This window comes from Malus sylvestris, chromosome 12 (assembly GCF_916048215.2).
Source record: "Malus sylvestris chromosome 12, drMalSylv7.2, whole genome shotgun sequence".
NCBI classification, from domain to species: Eukaryota; Viridiplantae; Streptophyta; class Magnoliopsida; order Rosales; family Rosaceae; genus Malus; species Malus sylvestris.
The window spans coordinates 27,526,296-27,550,571 of NC_062271.1; the positions used below are offsets into that span (position 1 = coordinate 27,526,296).

Consider the following 24,276-nt stretch of genomic DNA (forward strand, 5'->3'; position numbering starts at 1 on the left):
CAAATCTCTTAGGAATTTGCTAGGGTTTGTTTGTATGCAAGAAATAAAAAAATTTGAAACGTGGTAAAAACAAAAAGAGAAATGTGTTTACCTTCGCAGAAGAGAGGTAGTTCTTCCCTGTTCTGTTATGGTGATGGTGGTTAACTAAATTACTAGGGCTAGTAGGAAACTGGTCGTCTCTCTGTCTATATAAATAGTGTGACAATGAATTGTACTAAAATTTCGATGTCCTAAATTAAACGTAGTCTATTCAAGTTAGAGATCGTAGTTCAGAGATTGTTCTGAAGTTTCTTTACACCAAAGGAAGGGCCTGAGGATACATTTTCGGACCCCGTTTGCAGCTGCCTCACCACCAAAAATATAAAAACTGCCACATTTCCATCAGGGGATCATATTTACAAAATAAACAAGACAAGACCTACTAGGTTATAATTGATGATGACATACAGCATCCGCCCTTCACCGGAATATAAAGCGTCTTCGACTTCAAAGGCAACCCCCGACGGAAACTCTAGACTTCCTTCGTTTGCTTAGTGAACCACATTATCTTCTGGTTAGTTAAGTGGCAGTCCCTATTGAGCGAAGGCTTTTTCTCCCTCTCTGCATTTTGCATGCCCTGGTTTTCCTCATCAGCAGTCACTTCTTGAGCCAGTCGTTTTCCGTTAACCTTCTTACTTGCCTCAATGTATGGCTGCACGGAAAACAAATAAACAAGCGTATAAACATTCGGAGGGAAGACATCGATTTAAGAAAGAATTATCAACAATCAACTTGTATTCTAAAATTCATGCCACTTAAAATTCCCGATGCTTGGTAAATTCTTGATTGTCCGCTAATTGGAAATGGTATTTCAACGCTCTATGTCATGTGTGGAAGTAGTTTAATGCAAAAATTTGAGATTCATGAACCTATCGTTATAGATACTGACTTCATAGTTTGAAAGCTTCAATAATTAACTAAATTAAACATGGACCGTGTACAAGTTGAGTTATTCTACCAGTTTCTCAGTCTCAGAGAAGGATCTCCATGCATTGTCTGCCATGGCTCGGAAATTTTGACCCTTCAGTTTCCCTGCATCAGTACTTTTCAGCCTTTCGCATTCTTTCCTGAGGTAGATATGATAACCACTTTGTGCCCCTCGAGGAGCGCCACAACGCTTTTTCATCTCTTTTCTCTTTGAACTTAGCTGGGGGAATAGTTTCTGTTCTGAAGATGTTGAACCTAATCGAATTTGCAAAACAAGGGGCTCTGAATAAGTTGAATGAATCACGAAATAGCCTATATTTACATTCTTGTTATATCATAAACAAAAGCAATTAACACCATGACCTACTCGGTTCCTTCATAAGTTTGACAACTACTAGATGTACAATTCCAACATCTAATGTTTTAGTTTGCTGAATTTAATCTACCAAGTAAGCAACGGCGACATACCTATCAGTGTTGGTTGAAAGTCCTTTTTGGGCATCTTCTTCTCTGCAAGAGCATTTTCAAGATTCGGTAACATCTGACATGAATTATCACTGCACTGCCCTTCCATTGCTGAGCTATCCCCAATACTATAAATACCATGACCTGAAATTGTTTATCCTAATAAGAAAAATAAAGGCATACTAAAAACATATTCTAAACTTGCATTTCTCTAGAGTTGTTTAATATAAATTTGCGGTCTAGAAGGTTCGGCTAGCTTTCAGAGTAGCTTCTCTACCTAGAGTAGAAGCAGCTTTCGCATGGGGTTCCCTGTAGTAGTAAAGTTGCTCATACTGGTAAAGAAAGAGCGCGTAAAGCTTCAACAGAGGTTGAGGATCCTGCAGATTATCCCCGTCCAATTTTAAGGCGAGTGCAACTTCGCCCCATCTCTCATCAGTGGTAACCTGGAAAGCAGCCATTATAAATCTAATTGATTTCTAGTCCTGTAACTTCATTCCTTCCAAATTTAGGGTGAAATGTTGAAAACCCCTTCATCTAATAAATGATTCCGTAACTGCATAATAACACAATGCTAAGCACTTCAACAGTTCATGTTCTCTTCTAAACCACCAAGAGATTCTAATTTCAAACCGGATCAATCCCAACTGTGTAAGTTCACAACTTCAGATAAACAATATACCATGACTCAAAATCAACACAATCAAAGTAACCAAATTATTAGTCCCGAACTCGAACGATACAAGTAACAAAATTATTTACATGTTCATGGACTCTTTCACTAAAGAATAAACTTAGAGGCAGAAAATGTGATTACAAACCTGAATAAACCCTCCTCTTGCAGTAACTTCTTTGTAAAACAGATGCAAGTCCAATGTTGATTGTCTGAGATCAAAACTGCACATAGCAAGAAAGATATATACATATAAGCTGCCTATATATCCTACATGCAACTTCTGATTTTTGAATTACAAGGTTTCACTTTGCTGTTTTTTTTTTTCTTTTTTTTTTTGACCTTTCCCACGAGTTTATCCAAACCAAACAAAGCCTATATGATATGAACAAAACCCATCACAAGAATCATTGTTTTCTGACACATTTCGAAATCAAAGAGGGAGAAAAACAGAGAAACAATGAAACCCCAGAAGCCAAAAAGCCTCAACATCAGAGAAAACTCACAGGAGGTTCAGCCCAGATGAGTTATGCAACTTGTTGAGTCTCTGATAGAAGCTTTCACTTCCAGAGTTCTCCAGCAAGCTCTTCCCATCAGCCTCAGAAATTGTCACATTGGAATCCATGTTCTGTGTCTCGCTCTCAGTCTTCATGTTTGCTCACAGAGAGAGAGAGAGAGAGAGAGAGAGAGAGAGAGAGCTCTTTCACTTCATTGACTTCACTCTGCTCCCCTTCAACATTTGTCATCCCCAAAACTAAAGCCAGATGTCTACATACACACATGTAGATTATGCGCGTGTGGATGTAAAATGGATTAATTAACTTGTGGGTTTACTGGTAACCGAGATTTGTTTTGAGTATTATCATCGTAAATTAAATGCTTACAAACTTGTTTAAAAAGGGCACTATTCATTTGATAAACAATAAACATGTAATAAATTCATGACATAAGAGAATTTCTCGTTAGCACTTAAGCCCGATTGTGATAGCCGAAATTATCGCAGAGACTGGAGCGTTTTTTATCCGAAAACTGAGTTTCATTTAGTTTTAGATTGCAACGCTTGTCATGTTAGGGCCAACAACGATGTTTTGACGTGCCATAATGCGAGAGTTAATGTGTCATGCCATGCATTTTTCTAACACTTTGACGCTCTAACCCTAGCATTGTGGCATGCCAAAACATCGTTGTTTGCCCCAACACTAGCCTTGCTTCTAAATTATTCCGAAATAGTAGGCAAAGTGTTGGCAAAAAGCATGTAAAAAAAAAAAGGCTCCCAAGCCTTAAATAATTTTTTTGGAAATTACTACAACATAGTAGACAATTATATATGAAGATCACTGATTGAGCTGAAAATTTACAAAGATTATTACCGATAATAACGCGTGTAAATTTTCAGCTTAAATAATGAACGTGTTCTTACCGGTAAGAACACGTGTAAATCCTTAGCTCTACTAATGAATGTGTTTTAACCGGTCACCAAAGTTTCAAAATTCGAGGGTAAGCTCTCTTTCTCGTGCATTCATCGGTTCATTACGCGGTGCATTTTCTCTGTGCCGAAACCAACTTTGTCCTTTGAAACGTTCATCAACTGTCGATCATTCTCCATGCCTCTAAGAAGCATCTTCTCTTCAGTGAAAGATTGTTTAGAAATACAATGCAAGAAAAGTAGCGTGAAACAAAAGATGATATAGCAAAATACCTTTCTTTACACTAAGGGTCTGAGGATACATTTTCGAACCCCGTTTGGCGTTTGCAGCCGGCTCACCACCAAAAATATAAAGGCTAGACTACCACACATTTCCATCCAGAGGGTACGCATTTACAAAATATACACGAAAAGACCGACAAGATTATAACATATCTATGAAATGTTCAAGATCCACCTTCCCCGGAATATAAAGAGTTTCCGATTTCAAAAACAACCCCACCTGAATTCTTGAGCCCTTGGGTGAACCACATTACTTACTCCAGTCGATCCCTTCTAGGAGACTTTCTTGAAAATTCACTGCCTGATTTTGAACACAGGATTTTTCTGTATCAGATTGCAATGCCGCGCGGCAGTTCCCGTTGTGTGAATGTGAAGGCTTCTTCCCTCTTTCTGCATTTTGCATGCCATGGTTTTCCTCGTCAGCCGTCATTTCTTGAGCCGCTCTTTTTTCATTAACCCTCTTACTTGCCTCAATATATGGCTGCAAGGAAAGCAAATAAATACATACCGACATTCAGAGGAAGGATGTTAGTTGCAGAAAGAGAGGAATAATCAGCCTGTATTTTCTAAGTCATGCCGCTTAACATTGTCCACTTGATAAATTACTGATCGTCCTTGAAGCACGGTATTAGGAAAAAATTATTTTTATAATTTCAACACTATCCGTCGTATGAGAGGATTAGTTTAATATAAAAATTTGGGAATCAAATGCATAAGTTCTTGTTAACTTTGCTTCCAGACTCGGTTTAAGTAAATAAACTTTCCAACTATATTGGATCCGAACATAACGAGAGCGTATAAGATACTGATTTCACAGTTTGAAAGCTTTAAGGGAATGGGGCTGATTGATTTAAAATACCATACCACAAAGCATGTAAAAATAAATGCAACAAAATGGCTAAACATTAACGGAGACTATGTACAAGTTGAGTAATTCTACCTGTTTCTCACTCTCAGAGAGGCACCTCCATGCCTTGACGGCCAAGTCTAAGATCCTTTGACCCTTAAGTTGCTCTGAAGCAGAATTTTTCAACCGCTCGCATTCTTTCCTGAGGAAGATAGTATAAGCACTTTGTGTCCCTCGTGGAAAACCACGACGTCTTTTCATCTCTTTCTTCTGTGAGTGCAGCTGGGGGAACTGCTTCTGTTCTGCAGATGTAGAACCTAATCAAATTCCAACATGTAATTTTTAGTTTTCTGATTCACAATTTTTGTATCACAAAGAAAACAATCGGTCCCACAACCTCCTCTGTTCCTTCAGAAGTTTTGATAACCACTAAATGTACAACTGAAACATGTAAGGTTTCAGTTTGCGGAATTCAATCAACCAAGTAAGCAACGGCGACATACCTATCAATGTTGGTTGCCAATTCATCTCCTTCGCCACCTTCTTCTCCACAAGAGCATTTTCAAGATTCAGTAACATCTGGGATGAATTGTCCCTACACTTCCTTTCAATTGCTGAGACATCCCCAGTATTATAAAAAGCATGACCTGTGACATATTATCCTAATCAGAAAAATAAAGGCAATAAAAACATATAGAAAACATGCATTTCTCTTGATCTTGTCTGATATAAAAATAGGCTCGAGAACGATTGGCTAGCTTTCGGAGTACTCTACCTAGAGTAAAAGCAGCTTTCACATGAGGTTCCCTGTAGTAGTAAAGTTTTTCATACTGGTAGAGAATGTGTACATAAAGGTTTAAGAGAGGTTGAGGATCCTGCAGATTGTCCCCATCCAATTTTAAGGCGAGTGCAACTTCGCCCCATCTCTCATCAGCGGTAACCTGGAAAGTAACCGTTATATGTCTAATTAATATCTTGTCCTGCAACTTCATCCCTTCAAATTTTAAGGTGAAAAGTTGGAAAATACTTCATCTAATAAATGATTTGTAACTGTGAACGCGCTGTTAAGCACTTCAACAATCTCTCCTAAACCACCAAGACATTCTAATTTCAAACTAGATAATCCCGATTGTGCAAGTTCAGAACTTCAGAAAATTTATCATTCCATGACTCAAAATCAACACAACCAAAGTAACCAAATGAATTATTAGTCCCTTTTGGAACATCGATACAACTAACAAAATGATTAACATGGTTATCGTCTAATCGACTTCGTTTTCACTACATAAACAAGAAAGAATCATCAATGATTGGAAACAAACTACCTGAATAAACCCTCCTCTTGCAGTAACTTCTTTGTAACACAAATGCAAGTCCAGCATGGATTGTCTGAGATCAAAACTGCACAATGCAAGAAAGACACCGATTTTCACATACAAACACACCAATCAGAGATCGCCAACTGGGAACAGGTTAAAATATCTGTACCAGTATTTACCATTCCAATCACATAAGTTTCTCAAATACCAAACATTGCATGCATGCATGTATACATACATACATATACATATATGTGTTTGTGTGTGTGCGAACAAAACCCATCATAAAAATCCTTGCTTGAACCCACTTGAGCAAATAATATAAGAAAAACAGAGGAAAAAAAAAGAAAACCTATAAGTCTCTGACTAACCTTTGTATCAAAAATTAAGCCCAAAAGTATCAAAAATTCAAAAATTCAAAAATTAGCAAAACTCACACAAGGTTGATCCCAGATGAATTATGCAGCTTAATAAGTCTCTGATAGAAGCTCTCAATCTCCGAGTTCTCCAGTAAGCTCTTCCCATCAGACTCAGAAACTGCCACATTGGAATTCATGTTTTGTTTCTCGCTCTCAGTAGTTTCCATGTTCAGAGAGAGGAGAGAGAGTTTTGCTTGAATGGCTTCACTCCACTCCACTCCACTTCTACATTTGTAATCCCGAAAAGAGAAGCCAGATGTCGACATATAGACATGCAGATTATGCGCATGTTGCTGCTAAATGGATTAACTTGTGTGTTTACACGTATCCTCCCACTACTACTGTGGTTACCAAGGCCTTTTCTATCTCAAACTAACCTTTGTTTCACTTATGCTAACAATATTCCTTTAAAAGTGGGACTCGAATTTTCTAGCTATTTATATTTTTTATATTATATTTTATAATATTATTATGAGAATTAACAATATACTGTGAAATAGCAGAAAAATCTATCTTTAAGAAAATTTCCTTAACATTTCTCTTCCAATTAATTATGTGTACCTCAATTATGAGCCACAACTCTTCGAGTGAAAAAATATTATCTGTAACAAGAACACTAGTTACATCGTGTACGATTAAATATGTAACAATATTTTTATATGGTTCATACATGTAAATTAATGGCCTCAATTGTTAGGCACAAGAAACTTTTTAGTGTGTTAGAAATATGAACTAGTAAATTAAGTGTCGTAATATTAACTACTTGTAAATTAAGTAATGTGCCAATAATACGAGCTAATAAACTAAATAGTTAAAAAAATTTCAATATGTAACGATTTGTATTATAATATTTAATGTGTCGAAAATAAAAACGGGCACACTTCAAAAATTTATCATCGGGGGTAGAGAGTGACTGCAGACCATGTAATACATTATACATCTACCAAAGCAGCTTTCCATCGCCTCCATCTAAAAGAAACAAAAATTCATGCAGTTACCAACAAGTCCCTTTTTACAAAACCCAAGAGGCACTAATCACGAGTGAAATGAATAAAAAAGTGAATGAGGACGCAACCAAAAGATACTCATCCAGTTACCAAAAAGTCCCGTACGCTTAAATAATAAATAAAGTAATAAAAAATGTTTGAAAACTTTGAATTTTAACGATAAAGACTAAATAAAGGGTAAAGAGAATAGTACCAAGTTTGACTTTTTAGTGTAAAAATATGATTTTTCGTTAAAATAAACAGTATCACGAGCTTTTCGTTAAAACTCCCTTAAATAATTCATATGCTCGTACTTTGTGTTTTGATTATCCAAACTAAGAAGATTTAACAAAATAACAAGCAGCTAGCTTATGTGTATGGCAGTAAAACCACATCCCTTCAGTTTCAGCACAGTAGCACTGCATAAGGAACTTCGAAAATAAAACTGAAAAATCTCAACTAACACAAAGTGTGAGGACTATTAACTATTAACTAATCCAATTTTTTATTAGGTTAACTAGATGCATGAGAGTAAAAAATCACCAGAATGCACCAGCAATCTATAACAAATTCATAAACCCAAAACAAAACACCAACGTTCACCAAAAAATTAATGAAAAATTAATGAAAATGACTTAAAAACTTTTAAGTTTTAACGATAAAAAAAAAATAAAAAGTAAAATAAATAGTACCAAGATTTACTTTTTAGTATAAAAATGTGATTTTTCGTTAAAGTGAACAATACCGGAAGCTTTTCGTTAAAATGAACAAGCAACTACAAATCAACGAACACAGACACGCATTTATATATTTTAAAAAAAAAAACACGAGGCAATATCCATCTCACTAATGAAACGCTGCAAAAATTGGCAGGGAAGCCTTAAATTTCCAACGGCTAGTCCGGCAATGGATAATTGCATAATGGCATTATATGTATTTATTTTTCTACCAAACTCAACATCCATCAGTATATTTGTGCACAATCTGATATTGAAAAAGAGGCAAGAATCCGATTATAAAAATGAAACAAAATATTTGGCAAGAAATCCTATCTGTTCCCGTATTGAAGGGATTGAAGATTTTTTTGCAAAGAAAAAAAGGGATTGAAGATTTCATGTCATCAGCCTCCTGACCGTATATACACAATTGAACGACTGCAACCACTACCGGGGTTGGAACTAAAACTGGATAGTCTGGATTGTAGTAAGTTCAACGTGATTTCTCTTTCTATTCGAAGATTAGGTGAGAAAAACAATTATAGCTGAACCGTCTATCAGAGTTAAATATGAGACATTGCACTTATAAGTGAAAATAAATATTATCAAACTATAGTATTAGTGGCAACTGAAATGAAAACTTAAAACATGGTATATTACTGAAAATCTGACTGGATAATTTTCTTGTATTACACTAATTGATTAGAGTATGGCCCAAATTGCGAGAAGGACTTATAAATATAATGAGAATCGTCATCATGTCATCTAAAGCCAATAATGTACTATCATGAATGTTGAGAAAAACTTACTATGACGCAATATTATTATCGACAAGATAGTGGCGATCTACTTATTAAAAATCTTCCCACAGGTATATTGTTGGAATCACAAAATTGAACTTTTGAGTGTAATCGGACTAAGAAATTAGTTAACAAAAATGATCAAGAAAAAACGTTCAAGTGTGAAATCTACATCAATGCCATGCAAGACACTACTAGTGCAACTAATTAGCCAGCTGCCAAGTAATCTGACTCTGTTCTTGTACAATGTAGCACGTAATTAATTAAGGGGAGGATTAAGCACCTACCATATTAATCCCAATTATTTGTGAAGATTTCGTAGATGAATCGTTGACATTTGTTCACCTCACCGTTGACATCCATTTTTTTCCAAACACCAGTAGATTCGGTAGCATGAATCTAATCTGCCACCCAAATATAATTCCTTTAGTGTATTGCAGTCGAACATTTTTTTACCCTATATAAGATGATGAAACTCACCATCTTCATCTGTCAAGAACAGTGTCTTATATTCTCAATATTGTTAGCAATATGCAGTTTCTAATTATATCTTCAACATTGGCTCTCTTCTTTTTATTGGGTGCAGTGGATTTAAGGTGTTGATGCACAAAATCAGCGAAGACTTTGGTGCAACAGAAAGTGTCAGGTTTTGTGACCTTCGCTTGGTTGCTTGGTTGCTTCAGTCACTAGTGAGGATAAGTACGTGAATGAATAGAGACAGAGAAGCAAACACAGGATGTACGTGGTTCACCCAGATTGGCTACGTCCACGGAGTAGAGGAGTTCTTATTAGTAGTGAAGGGCTTACACAAGTACAAAGGATCAAGCTCTCAATTTAGTGAGTTCTTGTGAATGATTTAACACAAAATGGCATTAGGCAATATTGTGGGGGAATGACCCCTATTTATAGAAAAACTTGTAGCTTTGTCACATTGACATGTGTCATGTTGTGATTGGTTCTTGATGTCGACACGTGCTGCGCTCTGATTGGCTTCTAATCTTGACACGTGTCGAGTAGTGATTGGCCTCCTGGTCGGAGGGGAACTCTTCTGGGTCCTTGACAGTATAGCGTTGGCCGGTGCTCGGTAGTTTCGGGATTGGTCAAGTATGGTACAAACAGTGCTCCCCTAAGTTCCCGAGTGAGGGAAACTCCTCGGTTGGGGACTTGCAAGATCCAATCCCTTGAGTAATCACGAAACTTCTAAGTACCGAAGTGTGGTCTGATCTTCATCTGCCCTTCTCTGGAAGTACCTTTCCTCCATCCGGGAATGGTGTACTTAGCTGATGTTGACGCACAAGGTAATGTATCAATTTCACTTGAAGCTTAGTTGTAGTTTCGGGCTTAGTCAAGTGTGATACAAACCCTATAGTAGGAGTCCCCCAAGTCGCCGAGCTAGGAGATCTGCCGAAAGAGGTGACAGACAAGGTAAGCAGTCAAACTTCCAAGTAAGCAACCCAGGATCAGAGGTTTGACGTCGGCTTCCGGTTGATTGTTCTCATTCTCCTTGTCTCTCATTCAACTGCCAGGATAAGGAGAAGCAAATGGATAAGAGATGATATGAGATACTTTTGCTTTTGAAGAAGTAACTTTCCACAGGCTTATTCTTGAACTGTGCTGGAGGGTTTTCTGGTGCCCTTCAGAGTATAAGGCCGACTCAAAAATTTGAGGGTCAAAACAAGTCCATCAAATCTAGAGTACGTTCGACCTTGATGATATGGGATACTTTTGCTGTTGAAATAATGAATGTGGTATGGAAAGGTGTCGTGCTGTAGTGATCTGTTTCAGCTCACCGTTGAACCTTCTGCTTCAATCTTTTGCATGGCAGAAGTGGTGTGCAACCTTTGCATTTAAATGGTCCTTCAGAACATTCCTTCATAGTGACTCATCCACGCTTGGCAGCTTCAGTGTAAAGAGCCAATATCTGATCAACTGTCATGAGGTATTTGCCGGTGGAATTCGTGACCTTGACAGCAGTTGAGGATGAGTACTCGAGAGCAATGCTAAGTAAGCAACCAGGCAAAGGCTTCAGGCAGTCAGTTCCAAATTGGAGGTTTGATTTCAGGTTCCGACTGACTGCTCTCTTTCTCCTTGTCCTGCAGGTGTGGACAAGGACAAAGACAAAGATAGGGAGAAAGCATGATATGGGATACTCTTGCTTTCGACCCTGATGATATGAGATACTCTTGTTCTTGGTGTGGCTTATTTGCTGAGGTATTATCGGGGGGAAATAAAGCTGAGTATTTCGAGAGGTTATGTTGAGGGTGCCTTTTCGAATGCGAGAAAGGGTTGAGCATTTTTGCAGGTTTGCATGTCCGTTGAGGAGGGAGGTCAATGTATATAGGGATTTCCCAATAACAAGTAGTAATGCTATTCCTTTACCCTTCTTGGTCACAGCAATGTAGTGGGAGCTGCCAGCTTCACGTGTTTTAATTTTGTCAGAGCACTTTGAAAAAGTGGTATGTGGTATCTGGAAAGCTGATGTTACGTGTGAAGATTACAGACAAGCTTTATCTAAGGAAATCTGGCTCTCGAAGTTCTGAGAGTTGTGCCTCTTCGGTTTTCGAACAAGCAATCCCGTCGAGGATCTGACTCTCGAGATTCGGAAAGCGGTGCTACTCCGGTTTTTTAGAAAGTAATTATGTTGGGAGTCTTTTCTCGAATGTGAGTAAAGGTTGGACGTTCTTGCCAACCTGTCTTGCCGCAAAACACGGAGGTCGACACACATAGGGACTTTCCAGTTGTCAAGCAGTGGTGCTGTTCCTTTACCCTTATGGGTAATAGTAGGGTAGCTGGAACTTCGAAATTCTCGTGCCTAAACTTTGTCAGAGATCTTTGACAAAGTTATATGTGGTACCCGAGGAGTTGATGGTGAATATGGAGAGCGGTGATTGAACAGTAAGATTCACGTGCTTTCTACTTCACCAGAAATCTTCGACAGATTGCCCGTAATTTCCGCAAAGCTGAGTGTGCATGTGACAGGTGCTGACGAGGCTGAAAAAGCAGGTGCTTCTTCGATTTCTGAGATCGGCCCTCGTGGTCTCTGAGCAGCCCAGCTTTTGAGAAAGCAAACGCCTCTTCGATTTCTGAGATCGGCCCTCGTGGTCTCTGAGCAGCCCAGCTTTTGAGAAAGCAAACGCCTCTTCGATTTCTGAGATCGGCCCTCGTGGTCTCTGAGCAGCCCAGCTTTTGAGAAAGCAAACGCCTCTTCGATTTCTGAAGCTCCGTCGAGTGCAGATTTTTATAGAGGCTGGCATTAAGTTCCACAGCACACTTGAATCTCTACCAGTAGAAGCTCATTTCTTGCACTTCTAAGATCTTGATTTGTCTGACCTCTTCCTTCTTCAACACATTTGAAAATGTCTGGACCCTCCGACCGTCGTTTTGACTTGAACCTTGGAGAAGAGACAGCCACGCCTTCTCCAGACAACATATGGCGCCCATCCTTCATATCCCCTACTGGTCCTCTTACCGTTGGGGATTCTGTGATGAAGAATGATATGACCGCTGCAGTGGTGGCCAGGAACCTTCTCACTCCCAAAGATAACAGACTACTTTCCAAACGGTCTGATGAGTTGGCTGTTAAGGACTCTCTGGCTCTTAGTGTTCAGTGTGCAGGTTCTGTGTCTAATATGGCCCAACGCCTATTTGCTAGAACCCGCCAAGTTGAATCATTAGCTGCTGAAGTGATGAGTCTCAAACAGGAGATTAGAGGGCTCAAGCATGAGAATAAGCAGTTGCACCGGCTCGCCCATGACTATGCTACAAACATGAAGAGGAAACTTGACCAGATGAAGGAATCTGATGGTAAGGTTTTACTTGATCATCAGCGGTTTGTGGGTTTGTTCCAAAGGCATTTATTGCCTTCGTCCTCTAGGGTTGTACCTGGTAATGAAGCTTCAAATGATGAACCTCCAATGCCTCCTCCTTCTGGGGTTTTGTCAAGTACTGAGGCTCCGGATAACCACCCTCCGGTGCTTTCTCTTTCTGGGGCTCTACCGACTGCTGAGACTTCCCCTAAGCAACCTTTGTGAAGGCTCCCTTTTGTTTGTTTATTTTGACTCATGTATATGTACATATTTGTGGCTTATCGAAAATATTAATAAATAAGCTTTGCTTCATTTCAACATATTGTGTTAAATACACCAAAGCCTTCTTCATAAAGTTCTTTGAATTTTTGCTTTTGTTGAAACCTGTATTGTTGAAGCTTTGTGAGTGAAGCATGTAGTTTGAGGTAGTGTTCCCTTAATTTCCCGAGTGAGAAAAACTTCTCGGTTGGAGACTTGAAAAATCCAAGTCACTGAGTAGTCACGAACTTTTGAGTACCAAGGCGTAGTAGCATATGGTGGGAGTCCCCCAAGTCTCTAGTCGAGGGAGTTGACGAATGAGGTGTCTTGCTAATAGTCCATGTCGTAAGTACCAAAACTGCATTCTTTTGTTTTCTAAGTGGTAGCCCCGGACTTTTTCTTCATATATTTTGTTGATGAAGGTTGCTAGGCCCGAATAAGTGGAATTGCAGAAGGTGTAACGGTTGGTAGCTGTTTTATGGAAAGCCATCTGACTACGATAGTCTTGCACAGGATGACTATAGGGAGATACACACACATACTGCTATGATAGAGGGTGTAACCGTTGGTGCATTACAATCATAATGGAAGCATCACAATGATGGAAGCATCACAATGATGAAAGCATCATAATGATGAAAACACCATAATGATGAAACATCATAATGATGTTTCTTTGGTGGAATTGTTTTTCATTTCCCCTAACACCCGGAATTGGTTTTCAATATAAGACCATCATCTGTAGCTCGAATCACAAAGTTGGCTTCATGAAAGTTGTTCTTTAATTCCTTAACTACAACATATCCAAATTTGAGAGCCATCAGATCAGTACAACTCTAGAAATTCAGGTACGACGAGTGATTGTTCATCATTTGTCTGTCAACACGTCAGACCTGTTGTGAGCTTCAAAAACTCCATTTTCTCTTGCTTAGATCAACAAACTTTCTTCAGCGAAGTTGTTCCTTAACTTGTGAACTACAACATATCCAAAATTGAGATCCCTCGGAGCTGTATAACTCAAGAAATTCAGGTATGATGAATGACTGGTTATTATTTTTCTGTCAACCCGTCAGATTTGTTGTGAGCTTCGAAACTCCATTTTCTATTGTTCAGATCAGCATGCTTTCTTCATTGAAGTTGTTCCTCATCGTCTCTTTCATAACATATCAAAAATTCAGAATGAAATAATGATTAAATATTTCCAGATCTTCGAAACATCACAGCAGCTTCGAAATCTGCAAGAATCCGACTGTCATGCTTGGAGCTTCAACACTTTAATTTCCGTGGCTCAAACAGAAATGGTTCCTTCTTGAAAGTTGTTCATCTGCTCAAGAACTAGAGGGTGTCCAAAATTCAGCTCCATTGGAGAGAAGCAGCAGCTGCAAAAATTTGATAGAGAAAAGGAGGCGAAGCTTTGTTGGATTTCTAGGCTGGGGAAGATTCCAGTTTTTGTAGCAACTTCAGTACTGGTGAATTGCCTGTATTTTTGTCCATAACTAAATTTTGGACTTTGAATTATTATTTGATCTATCATAATATGTTTGGGAACATATATAAGTGAATAAATAAGAAGGAAGATTTTGGGCCCTTGTGGGTGTAAAACAAAAAATGTTTAGGTTTTGTGAACAAAATTTGTTTATTTGGAGCAAGGTTTTGTGTTGAAGCTTTGTAGGTGAAGCTTTGGTGTTGAAGCTTTCTAGGTGAAGCTTTGATGGTGAAGCTTTGTAAATGAAGCTTGCTAGGTGAAGCTTTGATGGTGAAGCTTTGATGGTGAAAGTATGTAGATGAAGCTTTGTAGATGAAGCTTGCTAGGTGAAGCTTTGATGGTGAAGCTTTGATGGTGAAAGTATGTAGATGAAGCTTTCTAGGTGAAGCTTTTTTAGGTGAAGCTTTGTAGGTGAAGCTTTTTTTAAGTGAAGCTTTGGGCCCTTGTGAAGCTTTGGAGGTGAAGCTTTTCGGGTGAAGCTTTTTTGGGTGAAGCTTTGTGGGTGAAGCTTTTGAGGGGAAGCTTTGTGGGTGAAGCTTTGGAGGTGAAGCTTTTCGGGTGAAGCTTTTTTTGGGTGAAGCTTTGTGGGTGAAGCTTTTTAAGGGAAGCTTTGTGGGTGAAGCTTTGGAGGTGAAGCTTTTCGGGTGAAGCTTTTTTTGGGTGAAGCTTTGTGGGTGAAGCTTTGGAGGTGAAGCTTTTCGGGTGAAGCTTTTTTGGGTGAAGCTTTGTGGGTGAAGCTTTTTAGGTGAAGCTTTGTGGGTGAAGCTTTGGAGGTGAAGCTTTTCGGGTGAAGCTTTTTTTGGGTGAAGCTTTGTGGGTGAAGCTTTGGAGGTGAAGCTTTTCGGGTGAAGCTTTTTTGGGTGAAGCTTTGTGGGTGAAGCTTTTTAGGTGAAGCTTTGTGGGTGAAGCTTTGGAGGTGAAGCTTTTCGGGTGAAGCTTTTTGGATGAAGCTTTTTTTTTTTTTTTTTTTTTTTTTTTTTTTTTTTTTTTTGGCGCTTGACACGGTCTTCATTTGCTTGTTTTGTAGTGACTGTGGAAGACGGATTGCTTTCTGATTGAGAAGGGTTCCGGCATCGCTTTGCACCATCTTCATGTGGGTAATATAGGAACTTCCTTATGTTTTGATCATGCATGTAGTGATAGAATTTGTTTCTTCTTATTGTAGATGTCAGAGCCTGGAAGTTCTAGTGATGAGGGCTCTTCTAGCTTTAGCTCTAAGTCTGAGTCTGCAATGTCGGAGTCTTCAGGGTCTTTGTTAGAGTCCGGTACTAGAGAAACATTGGATGATCTTCCCAACCGTCAAACTTTAGCTATTGCTAGTTCTTCCTCCATGGCGTTGGGTGAGGGGGTTGTTTTTGATGCCATACCCATAGTTCGCTCTGAGTTCATAGCAGACCATCTAAAGAATAACTTGTTAGATAATGAGAAGCAGGTTGAGGCGCTAAGGCAGTCATGTAATATCCCTCGTAGTGTAGGGATACGTTTGGTACATGATGAAGAATGGCCTTCTGAGCCTCCCCAGGGTCATGTTATGTTCTACACCCAGATATTACTGACTTTAGGGGTGAGACTACCTTTACATCCGTGGTTGCAAAAGATGTTATCTTTGATCGGATATGCACCTGGGCAACTCAATCCTGGTTTCTGGGATACTTTGATTGGATTTTATATCATTTGGATGGAGTGTGGGTTGTGTGAGCCTTCCTTCCATCAGTGGCGTTACTGTTACAAGATGCGCCCAGCAAAATCATGCACTGGTTATGCCGAGTGTGCATGTCGGAGTGAGAGAGAGCGTATTGTGTATGGTAAGAAAAAGGCATACTACACATGGAAAAACCGTTGGTGCTTTCTGTATAATGATTGGGAGTATGATAAGGGTGTCACGCCTGAGCGACGTGTGCTTACTCACTTCCAGACTGTAGGTTGTAACGTATCCACCGTTCGTACTATTTGCTATTTGTTGTGGTCTTTTCTTGCTTCTAACACTTTGCTTCATGTAGTGACGCGGGGCACCATCCAACTGTTTGGGCAGGAGCTATCTGACATAGAGAAGGTGTTGAGGGTGCCCAAAGAGGATAGACACTTAAGCAAGCTACGACCCTTATTTCGTCGGTACGGTTTCCAACCCTTAGTTTCCGAGAGCCAGGGACGATCGAGTAAGTTGTATCCTTCATGTAAACTTAGCTCAATTCCTTACTTTATTTGGAAAGTTGTATTTCTTATTTTGATTTTCCTTATGCAGTGGAGAAGGTAAGCAAGAAAACAGGGACTAGCACCCATAAAAGGAAAGCACCAGTGTTAGTTCCTTCGGAAGACATCCTACCGCATAAGAAAATTCATAAGTTCCGAGGGGAACCATCCGTTAGACCTAAGTCCCAAGATGTGGTCCTTAAGGGGCCTGCCTTTAGGAAGACTGGAGTCAAGGCCGTTGATAATGCTGCTGCCGTAGTTGCAGGAGAAGGGAGCCGACTGTTGCCTCATCCTCTTACTATGGAGCACACTGTCCAGGAAAGTGATCCTGGTTCCCGCCATGAGGGGAAAGGCAAGGAAAGAGCTGGCAGTGTCCCGTGGAAGGACTTGAGGGTTGCCACGCGGCCAAAGGATTTTGGGGATATCAACAATTGCTTGGCAGGGCGTCGATTCGCCTTCGATGAGCTCGGAGAGCCCTTAGCTAAGGATGAATCGGATTGCGACCGGATGTTGAAGCTGTCTTCATATGTGAGTGTTACTTTGTCATTTCCTTACTTTTTCCTCTTTATTATCATTATTTAGGTAGTGATGATCGTCTTGCCATGCAGGTCATGGCCGAGTATCACGACAGACTGCAAGAGGTTGAGCGGTACAAGGCAAAACTGAAGGAGAATAAGCAGCTTGTGGACGAGGCCCGGAGGAATAAGGGACTTTTGACTCAGGCCCTCCAACTGAAGGACGAAACCATGGAGAGCTTGAAAAGGCGAAATGGTGAGAACCTAAGGCTTAAGAAATTGTTTGAGGCAACTAAAAAACAGTTGGAGGTGGCTACCTTGGAAGTATCCAAGGTTAGGGGAGAATTGGATGGTGCCTTAGTTGAGATTTCTGAACTGGAGAAGAGCATTCCAACTGAAAGGGAGGCTGCTGTGCAAGAATACTTAAGTTCTTCGACCTTTCATCTTGCTATTAAACCCTACTGTGCTCAAGAAGCTCGCTTTGAAAAAAGGAAATGGATGGCCGTCCTTGATCGTTATGATGATGGGAGCATTCTTCGAAAATACCACGAAGATATAGATGAGCATCATCGAAAGGGCGAGACATTTGTCCTTGCTGTTGATCCTAGCAGCGAAGATGAGTCTGATAATGAAGGTAGTGCTGATGCACAGACTCAGCATGGTGAAGAGGATCTTGGGGATGCAGAGGATGATGGTAGGACACGGAGTGATACTGCCAGGGGCTCGGCTTCAGATGAGAATGAATAGCAGTGTCTTTACTATCTGCATGTATTCTGGATGTAGTAGTCTGATGTGTGTATAACATGTGCCCATGTTATAAGCTTGAGAGTTTTGGATTTTAGGTGTTTATGAGTGTTTGCACTATTATTAATGCATGTTTGGCTATGTATGAATAGATCTATTGTTTGGATATAAGCCATTGTTTGGTTGTTCCTTTCTTTGTATAGTCTTGTCGACACATACTTAGATTTTGCTTCGTGTTGGATATATCTGCTTTGAGGTTTCAACACTTGAGTGTTCCCTTGCTAGGAATGTAAAAGAGTGAGGGCTGAGTTGGCTAAATTACCTCTTTATTGAATTCATTGCCAAATGGCCTTCATTACATAGGATGCCGAACGGCTATAGCTCAACACTTGTACATCGTGAGTCTATTTGTAGTAGTACTTCAAGTGATCAGCGTTCCATGGATGGCCAAGGGTCTTGCCATCGGAGCTTCTAAGTGTGTAAGAGCCAGGGCGACTGATGCCAATGACTTCATACGGTCCATCCCAGTTTGGACTAAGTGTGCCTTCACTCGGGACTCTGTCTCAGAGTAATCTTTTCTTTAAGACCCAGTCTCCTATTTTGAAAGAACGAAGCTTGACCCTAGAGTCATAATAGTTGGAGATGCGCTGCTTGTAGGCGACATTCCTCAAGTGAGCTTGGTTTCTGTGTTCCTCGACTAAATCCAAGTTGAGGGTGAGTTGTTTGTCATTTTCACTTTGAATGTAGTTCTGGACTCGGAATGTTGCTTGCTCGAGCTCAACAGGGACAACCGCCTCTGTGCCAAAGGCAAGTGAGAATGGAGTTTCTCCTGTTGAAGTCCGATATGAAGTGCGATATGACCAAAGAACTTGGGGTACAAATTCTGGCCAACAGCCTTTAGCTTTGTCCAAGCTGGTTTTCAAAGTGCGCTTGATTATTTTGTTGATGGCCTCAACTTGTCCATTAGACTGGGGATGAGCTGGAGAGGCAAAGCATAAGCTGATGTTGAACTTAGAGCAGAACAACCTGAACTTCTTGTTGTCAAACTGTCGCCCATTGTCAGTGACTATCGCATTGGGAATGCCGAATCTACAAAGGATGTTCTTCCACACGAAGTCTTCTATCTTTGCCTCAGTAATGGTTGCCAAGGGTTCTACTTCAGCCCACTTTGTGAAGTAGTCCACTGCAACGACTGCGTAACAGACTTTGCCCTTCCCTGCCGGCATTGGGCCGATCAAATCAAGTCCCCACTGGGCGAAGGGCCAAGGGCTGATCATAGGAGTAAGAGGCTCTGGAGGGGAATGAGGAATAGTTGCATATCGTTGACATTTGTCACATGAGCGGGATACTTTGATGGCATCCTGGTGGAGTGTTGGCCAGTAATATCCTTGGCGAAAAGTCTTGTGTGCTAGGGACCGAGATCCAGCATGATCTCCACAGACTCCCTCATGTATTTCCCGAAGGACGATTTCCGCCTCGGCAGGCGTAAGACACCTTAAGTATGGCAGGCTAAAACCTCGCTTATAGAGTTGATCATTGATGATCAGGTAGCGGGTAGACTTGTATCGAATTTGCTTAGCCTGGACTTTATCATTTGGGAGGGTGCCATGAGCAAGGAAATTATAGATCGGGGTGATCCAACTATCCCCCTGTTGTAAGTTGCATACTTCTGCGGCCATGGTGCTTGGTGTTGCCAACAGTTCGACATGAATTTTTCTTCCAATCTTGTCTTCCACAGCTGAGGCGAGGCGAGGCGAGCCAGGGCGTCTGCATGACTGTTTGCCGCTCGAGGAACTTGGGTGATCTGGTAGTGGAAGTGCTTGAGCAAAAGTTGTGTTTGCGCAAGATATGCTGCCATGGAGCTGTCCTTAGCATCAAAGTTGTTGGTAACCTGGTTGACCACTAATTGGGAGTCACTGAAAATATCAATTTGTTTAACCCCGAGGTGTTTGGCCAAACGTAATCCTGCTAGAAGGGCTTCATACTCGGCCTCATTGTTTGATGCCTTGAATTTGAAACGAAGAGCATACTCCATTGCTACTTTGTCGGGCGTAGTCAAGACTAGTCCCGCTCCACAGCCCTGTTGGTTGGATGAGCCATCAACATACAGACTCCATGCTGAGGTCGTTGATTCTACTTTCTGAGCTTCCGATGGTAATGAAGCTACTGCTTCAGGTGTAGAAGCAATGTCAACCGGATATGTGAAGTCGGCAATGAAATCTGCTACTGCTTGACCTTTTTCAGCTGGTTTTGGTTGGTAGGAGATGTCAAACTCACCCAATGCTATCGCCCATTTGATCATTCGCCCAGACGTGTCAGGACTCTGGAGTATCTGTCGAAGAGGGTGATTGGTAAGCACGATGATGGCGTGTGCTTGGAAATAAGGGCGAAGTTTCCGAGCAGACATGACCAATGCTAGAGCTAATTTCTCAATGTTGGAGTATCGTGTCTCCGCATCTTGTAGGGCTTTGCTAGCGTAGTAGACAGGTCGCTCAATATTCCCATCCTTTCGAATGAGAACGGAACTTACGGCTGAAGCTGATACCGATAGGTAGATAATGAGAATGTCTCCTACCTCGGGCTTGGAGAGTAGAGGGGCTTTACTCATGTACTCCTTGAGGTTTTTGAATGCCTCGGCACATTCATCAGTCCATGTAATGTACTTCCTACTTCCCTTAAGTGCTTTAAAAAAGGGAGCACATTTGTCTGTGGCCTTAGAAATGAACCTGGTTAAGGCTGCCACCTTGCCAGTAAGGCTCTGGATGTCCTTTGAAGTTATCGGTTCCTTCATGTCGAGGATTGCTTTGATCTTCTCGGGATTAGCTTCAATGCCTCGTTGGCTAATCATGAAACCTAAGAATTTGCCAGAGCCTACGCCGAAGGCACATTTGTTGGGGTTTAACCTCATTCGATACCTCTTCAAAATAGTGAAAGTTTCAGATAGGTTGGTGATGTGTTGGTCAGCATGTTTGCTCTTGACTAACATATCATCAACGTAAACTTCCATGCTCTTCCCAATCTGCTCGGCGAACATTGAGTTGACTAGTCTCTGATAAGTCGCTCCTGCATTCTTTAGGCCGAAAGGCATGACTTTATAGCAGTATAGTCCTCTGTCGGTAGTGAAGGCTGTGTGTTCTTGATCCGAAGGGTTCATGAGGATTTGGTTGTATCCTGAGTAAGCATCCATGAAGCTCAGGAGTTCACACCCGGCCGTAGAGTCTATAAGTCTGTCAATAAGAGGAAGAGGGAAGCTATCTTTCGGACACCCTTTGTTTAGGTCGGTGTAGTCAACACACATTCTCCACAAGACCTTTTGAAGCAAAAGACTTTCTTTGGTCGGATTTTTCTTAACAAGGACCACATTTGCTACCCATGTCGGGTAATTGACTTCGCGGACAAAGCCTATGCCTTTGAGTTTTTCAACTTCTGCTTTCATTGCCTCGTATCGTTCAGCGTCATAAGATCTTCGCTTCTGTCTCACCGGCTTGATCTTGGGGTCAATACTCAAACGATGACAGATGACATCGGGAGAGATGCCTGGCATGTCCTCGTATGACCAGGCGAAGACTTCAGTGTTCTCTTTCAAAAAAGATATCAATGCTAACCGAAGGGGTGGTGACAATGTGGTGCCAATCTTCACCATGCGATCTGGATAATCTCTTGAGATAGGTACCTTCTCCAACTCTTCAGCAGGTTGGGCTTGCTGGGTGAAAGAGTCATCTCGAGGATCATCGGGTTGATTGTTGCTATCAGGAAGATCCAAGTTCGCTTTATCTAGGCTGGTCTTTGTGACTTGGTCATGTACAGACAGGGTTTCCTTGGGTCCGGGCAAGTGTTGTTGCTTAACTGAAGTGTTGTAACATGATCGTGCACTAAGCTGATCTCTTCTGATGTAGCCGTTGCCATGGGGGGTTGGAAATTTCATCAACAGCATATGCGTGGATACCATAGCCTTGAGATCATTGATGCCTGTGCGCCCAAAGATGACATTGTATGCCGTTGGGCAGTCAACCACTAGGAAGTTAGTGGTAATGGTAGCCGTGTAAGGGCCTGTACCAATAGTAAAGGGTAAATGTATGCTCCCTAAGGGTTGTACGATATCACCGGAGAAGCTTATCAGAGGAGAAATCGAGCGATCGAGCAAGTGTTCAGCTACACTGAGCGCCCTGAAAGCTTCGGCAAACATGATATTGACCGAAGCCCCTGTGTCTACGAGGATTCGTCGAACATCAAAGTTGGCTATGTGAGCCTCCACGATCAATGGGTCGTTATGAGGGTAGATGATGCCTCTTTCTTCCTCAGGGTAGAAACATATCGGATCCCAGTTAGGTTTTTGATACTTCCCTCCCCTGATGTCTTCCACGTGAAACACTTGGTGACCAGGCCTCAGACTTCGTTCACTGTTTTTCATGGCCCTATTGGAAGATTCAGATATGGGTGTGCCGCCGCTTATGGAATATATGACATTCACCTGGCGTTGGTTACGGTTATCCCTTTGAGGGTGAAGAAGGAATTGATCAATTTTTCCTTCTCGTGCCAAAGCTTCAATACGATCACGGAGGATGATACATTTCTCGCTATCATGGCCGTTATGCTCATGGTAGCAACAAAACGTGCCCGCGTTATTCGGGGGCGTGTAATCTGGGTGCCTCGGCTTTGGTTTTGGTATCAGGTGAGCTATGCTGGGGTAAATGGTCGCGCATGTGGCATTCAAGGGCGTGTATGTCTCATACCTTGGGGTAGGGGGTATCTTGACGCGGGTTTGACCCACTGCATTGACTGCCTGGGGGCGAGCGTTATTGTGGCGATACCCTTGGTTATCGGGATAGTGTCCCTTACTCTTTTTACTGAAAGGAGAGTGGTGAGGATGGAAATCCTTCCTCTTGCCTTGAAATTGATATGTCTGTTGATTCGGTGAAGCATTATGCAAGGCATGGGGAGGTGCCACTGCTGTTTGGGAAGTCGAGGTCTTCTCATTTAGGTGAGTCTGGCTTCCACCTCCCACTTGTTGATAAAGGATGGTTGTAGGGGGTTTCTCCTGATATGTCTTTGCCTCGGCGGAGGCATGGTTATAAGCCTGCGCCATCACCTCAGAGTAAGTCTTCCAAGTATTGGCATTGATCATGTATTTAAAGAAACAATCACGTAGGCCTGCCGTGAAGGCTTTGAGGGCAGTCTTGTCATCTGCTTCGGCACACCGGGAGTATTCATGGCTGAAGCGGCCAGCATACATACGTAATGACTCGTCTGGCTTCTGGCGGATAGTGTACAAGTCATCTGCAGAGTGCAAGCGATCGGTTTGGAAAATGTGTTGGGAAACAAATAGTTTCCTCAATTCCTCAAATGAGTCTACCGTCTCAGGTGTAAGACGACAATACCAATTTAGAGCTCCACCAGAGAGGGTGGAGGGGAAGAGAAGACATCGCTCTTCGTCGGTGTGCATCCGGTATGCCATGGTGGACTCAAAGAGGTTAAGGTGCTCAATCGGGTCCTCTTTTCCAGTATAAAGTTGCAAGCCAAGCTTTTGCTTTGTCTTTGCTTGAAGGGGGGTGTTGAGGATCCTCCTTGTAAGAGGGCCAGGCCTGGGTTGGTTCCAGTCAGGTATTTCAGCCTGACGTTCAGCCTTCAACTTGTTTACTTCCTCAAGAAGTTGTAGGACAAGGGGGTCCTGAGCGGAGTTATGTGTCACTGGAGCTTTCTTTCGTAAATCTCCATCTCCTCTTGGAATTAGGAAGGTTTGATCAAGGGCATGTGATTTTTCCCTGGACTCGCTGTACTGGCTTCCAGGGTATGTCTGTCGGAACACCTCTGAGTCCCCTGTACCCTCATGTCTCTCTGGGACTTGTTGCCCCTTCCCCAAATTGGTGGCCGGCTTGGGCCGTGGCAGGGGACCGAGTCTCTCAGAAATCCTTGGGTCATTAATCTTTGAGCTTATATGGATGGAATTCTCTCGACGTTGCTTCAGGAAATCCCGACAATCGCGAAAGACGGCTTTCGATCCTTCTGCCCCTTCAGTAAAGAGGTGTCTCCCTCCACTTCTCATGGTTCGGGTTGAAGCAACTGGGTTAAGAGAAGCCTCATGTTGATTATCAAGTCGAGGGGTAATCTGTTCCCTATCAGGGATATCTATGTCGAATGCATGTGACCCTCCATGTTGGAGGGCACCCAGTTGATGGTTGACTTCCACGGGGGCAACAAGCTCGCGTGTCTGAGCTTGCCTAGCTTCGTGGAGTGTCTCGAAGAGCTTCTCATATTGCTCCTGGAGGACCTCATTCTTCATTGCTATCTTGTTGTTCTGAGCTTCCAACTCATCGACTTTAGCTTGAAGAAGAACTCGTTTTCCTTCCTTCTTTCGTTGTTTCGCACTATGTGCAAGGGGGG

At 41.6% G+C, this 24,276-nt stretch overlaps 3 protein-coding genes across 4 annotated transcripts; 1 reads left to right on the forward strand and 2 right to left on the reverse strand.

Annotated features, from left to right (window-relative positions):
• Positions 1-209: 209 nt before the first annotated feature.
• On the reverse strand, positions 210-2,861 carry LOC126594120 (putative high mobility group B protein 11). The gene is made up of 6 exons (XM_050260338.1): positions 2,608-2,861; positions 2,250-2,325; positions 1,709-1,874; positions 1,435-1,575; positions 998-1,221; positions 210-691 (listed from the first exon to the last, which is right to left on the reverse strand). The coding sequence occupies exons 1-6, from the start codon at positions 2,751-2,753 to the stop codon at positions 512-514; spliced, it is 933 nt and encodes a 310-aa protein (XP_050116295.1). The 5' UTR covers positions 2,754-2,861; the 3' UTR covers positions 210-511.
• A 906-nt stretch (positions 2,862-3,767) lies between these two features.
• Positions 3,768-6,702, reverse strand: LOC126594117 (uncharacterized). Of its 2 annotated transcripts, none has more exons than XM_050260333.1 (6): positions 6,413-6,702; positions 5,982-6,057; positions 5,432-5,597; positions 5,160-5,303; positions 4,750-4,958; positions 3,768-4,290 (listed from the first exon to the last, which is right to left on the reverse strand). In XM_050260333.1, exons 1-6 carry the CDS (start codon positions 6,658-6,660, stop codon positions 4,060-4,062), a joined length of 1,074 nt encoding a protein of 357 aa, XP_050116290.1. In that variant the 5' UTR covers positions 6,661-6,702; the 3' UTR covers positions 3,768-4,059. The 2 variants fall into 2 exon arrangements, with proteins under 2 accessions (XP_050116290.1, XP_050116289.1); XM_050260332.1 differs by having other exon boundaries at positions 4,750-4,973.
• A 9,196-nt stretch (positions 6,703-15,898) lies between these two features.
• On the forward strand, positions 15,899-18,097 carry LOC126594139 (uncharacterized). Its single transcript, XM_050260347.1, has 4 exons — positions 15,899-16,368; positions 16,447-16,602; positions 16,689-17,164; positions 17,245-18,097. The coding sequence occupies exons 1-4, from the start codon at positions 15,978-15,980 to the stop codon at positions 17,896-17,898; spliced, it is 1,677 nt and encodes a 558-aa protein (XP_050116304.1). The 5' UTR covers positions 15,899-15,977; the 3' UTR covers positions 17,899-18,097.
• Positions 18,098-24,276: the final 6,179 nt, after the last annotated feature.

Coding starts and splice junctions, on each gene's coding strand:
- LOC126594120 (XM_050260338.1), bottom strand. CDS start 2,753: ATGAAGACTGAGAGCGAGACACAGAACATGGATTCCAATGTGACAATT. Junction 1,875..2,249: donor CAAGAGGAGGGTTTATTCAG/GTTTGTAATCAC, acceptor GCTGCTTTCCAG/GTTACCACTGATGAGAGATG. Junction 692..997: donor TCTCTGAGACTGAGAAACTG/GTAGAATAACTC, acceptor TTTTCCGTGCAG/CCATACATTGAGGCAAGTAA.
- LOC126594117 (XM_050260332.1), bottom strand. CDS start 6,660: ATGTCGACATCTGGCTTCTCTTTTCGGGATTACAAATGTAGAAGTGGA. Junction 6,058..6,412: donor TCATCTGGGATCAACCTTGT/GTGAGTTTTGCT, acceptor TGCATTGTGCAG/TTTTGATCTCAGACAATCCA. Junction 5,304..5,431: donor GAAAGCTGCTTTTACTCTAG/GTAGAGTACTCC, acceptor AATATGTCACAG/GTCATGCTTTTTATAATACT.
- LOC126594139 (XM_050260347.1), top strand. CDS start 15,978: ATGTTCTACACCCAGATATTACTGACTTTAGGGGTGAGACTACCTTTA. Junction 16,603..16,688: donor CGAGAGCCAGGGACGATCGA/GTAAGTTGTATC, acceptor TTCCTTATGCAG/TGGAGAAGGTAAGCAAGAAA. Junction 17,165..17,244: donor TGTTGAAGCTGTCTTCATAT/GTGAGTGTTACT, acceptor CTTGCCATGCAG/GTCATGGCCGAGTATCACGA.